General features: G+C 36.4%; 1 protein-coding gene across 1 annotated transcript in view; it reads right to left on the bottom strand.

The window, feature by feature from the left end:
- Window positions 1-679, bottom strand: part of LOC104700142 (vesicle-associated membrane protein 722-like) — a 3,202-nt gene that overhangs the window by 1,801 nt on the left and 722 nt on the right. Inside the window, exons 2-3 of the mRNA XM_010415611.2 lie at window positions 175-316; window positions 4-70 (exon numbers count right to left, since the gene is read on the bottom strand). Of these exons, the coding sequence (XP_010413913.1) occupies window positions 4-70; window positions 175-316 (209 nt within the window). The remainder of the gene's footprint in view (window positions 1-3; window positions 71-174; window positions 317-679) is intronic.

Below are 679 nucleotides of genomic sequence, written 5' to 3'. Positions count from 1 at the left end.
GACCTTAGCAAGCTTGCTAATCTCATCAGGATGATCCATACAATACTGCATGTGCTCTTTCAGTTTCGACCTTTAGAGCAGCCAACAAATAAGTAGTAAAATGACTAATGCCCCATGTTTAATACACAAAACTTCTCAAATACCAAAATCAAAGAGAACAAATAAAATAAGTACCCAAATTCTTTATTCAAGCTGTTAGCTTGAGCAGTAGCAGCCTTTCCACCACCATATCTCTTGTTAAAATCCTCCTTAACTCGTTCCAAGAAAGCCATAGGAATCTGCCTCCCAGCAGAATCAACTGCAACCACACAATAGGCTGCACAAAACAAAACCAATATCACTTGTACGAATGTTCACAGTATAATAAAAAGAGAGTACATATCCACCATCAACATCACCCAAAACCCAGCCAGGTATATATATAGTAAAACAGAGTTAAACCAGGAATACAATACACACAAATTACACGCAAACAAGCCAAGAATCATAGATCCAGAACACGTATTGCAATAACTCACTAACAGAAACACCAAACACATCACAGACTAGTTCTAACATCAATAAATTATCGCAACGCCATACCAAACATAAGATTTATGCTCAACTAGTAAAAAAACAAAAAATCTAATCCCAAACAATGAAATAAATCGCACTTCTCCACCCAAAACTAGACAAATTG

This window comes from Camelina sativa, chromosome 7 (genome assembly GCF_000633955.1).
Source record: "Camelina sativa cultivar DH55 chromosome 7, Cs, whole genome shotgun sequence".
Classification (NCBI taxonomy): domain Eukaryota; kingdom Viridiplantae; phylum Streptophyta; class Magnoliopsida; order Brassicales; family Brassicaceae; genus Camelina; species Camelina sativa.
This window is presented reverse-complemented; position numbering and strand designations above follow the sequence as displayed.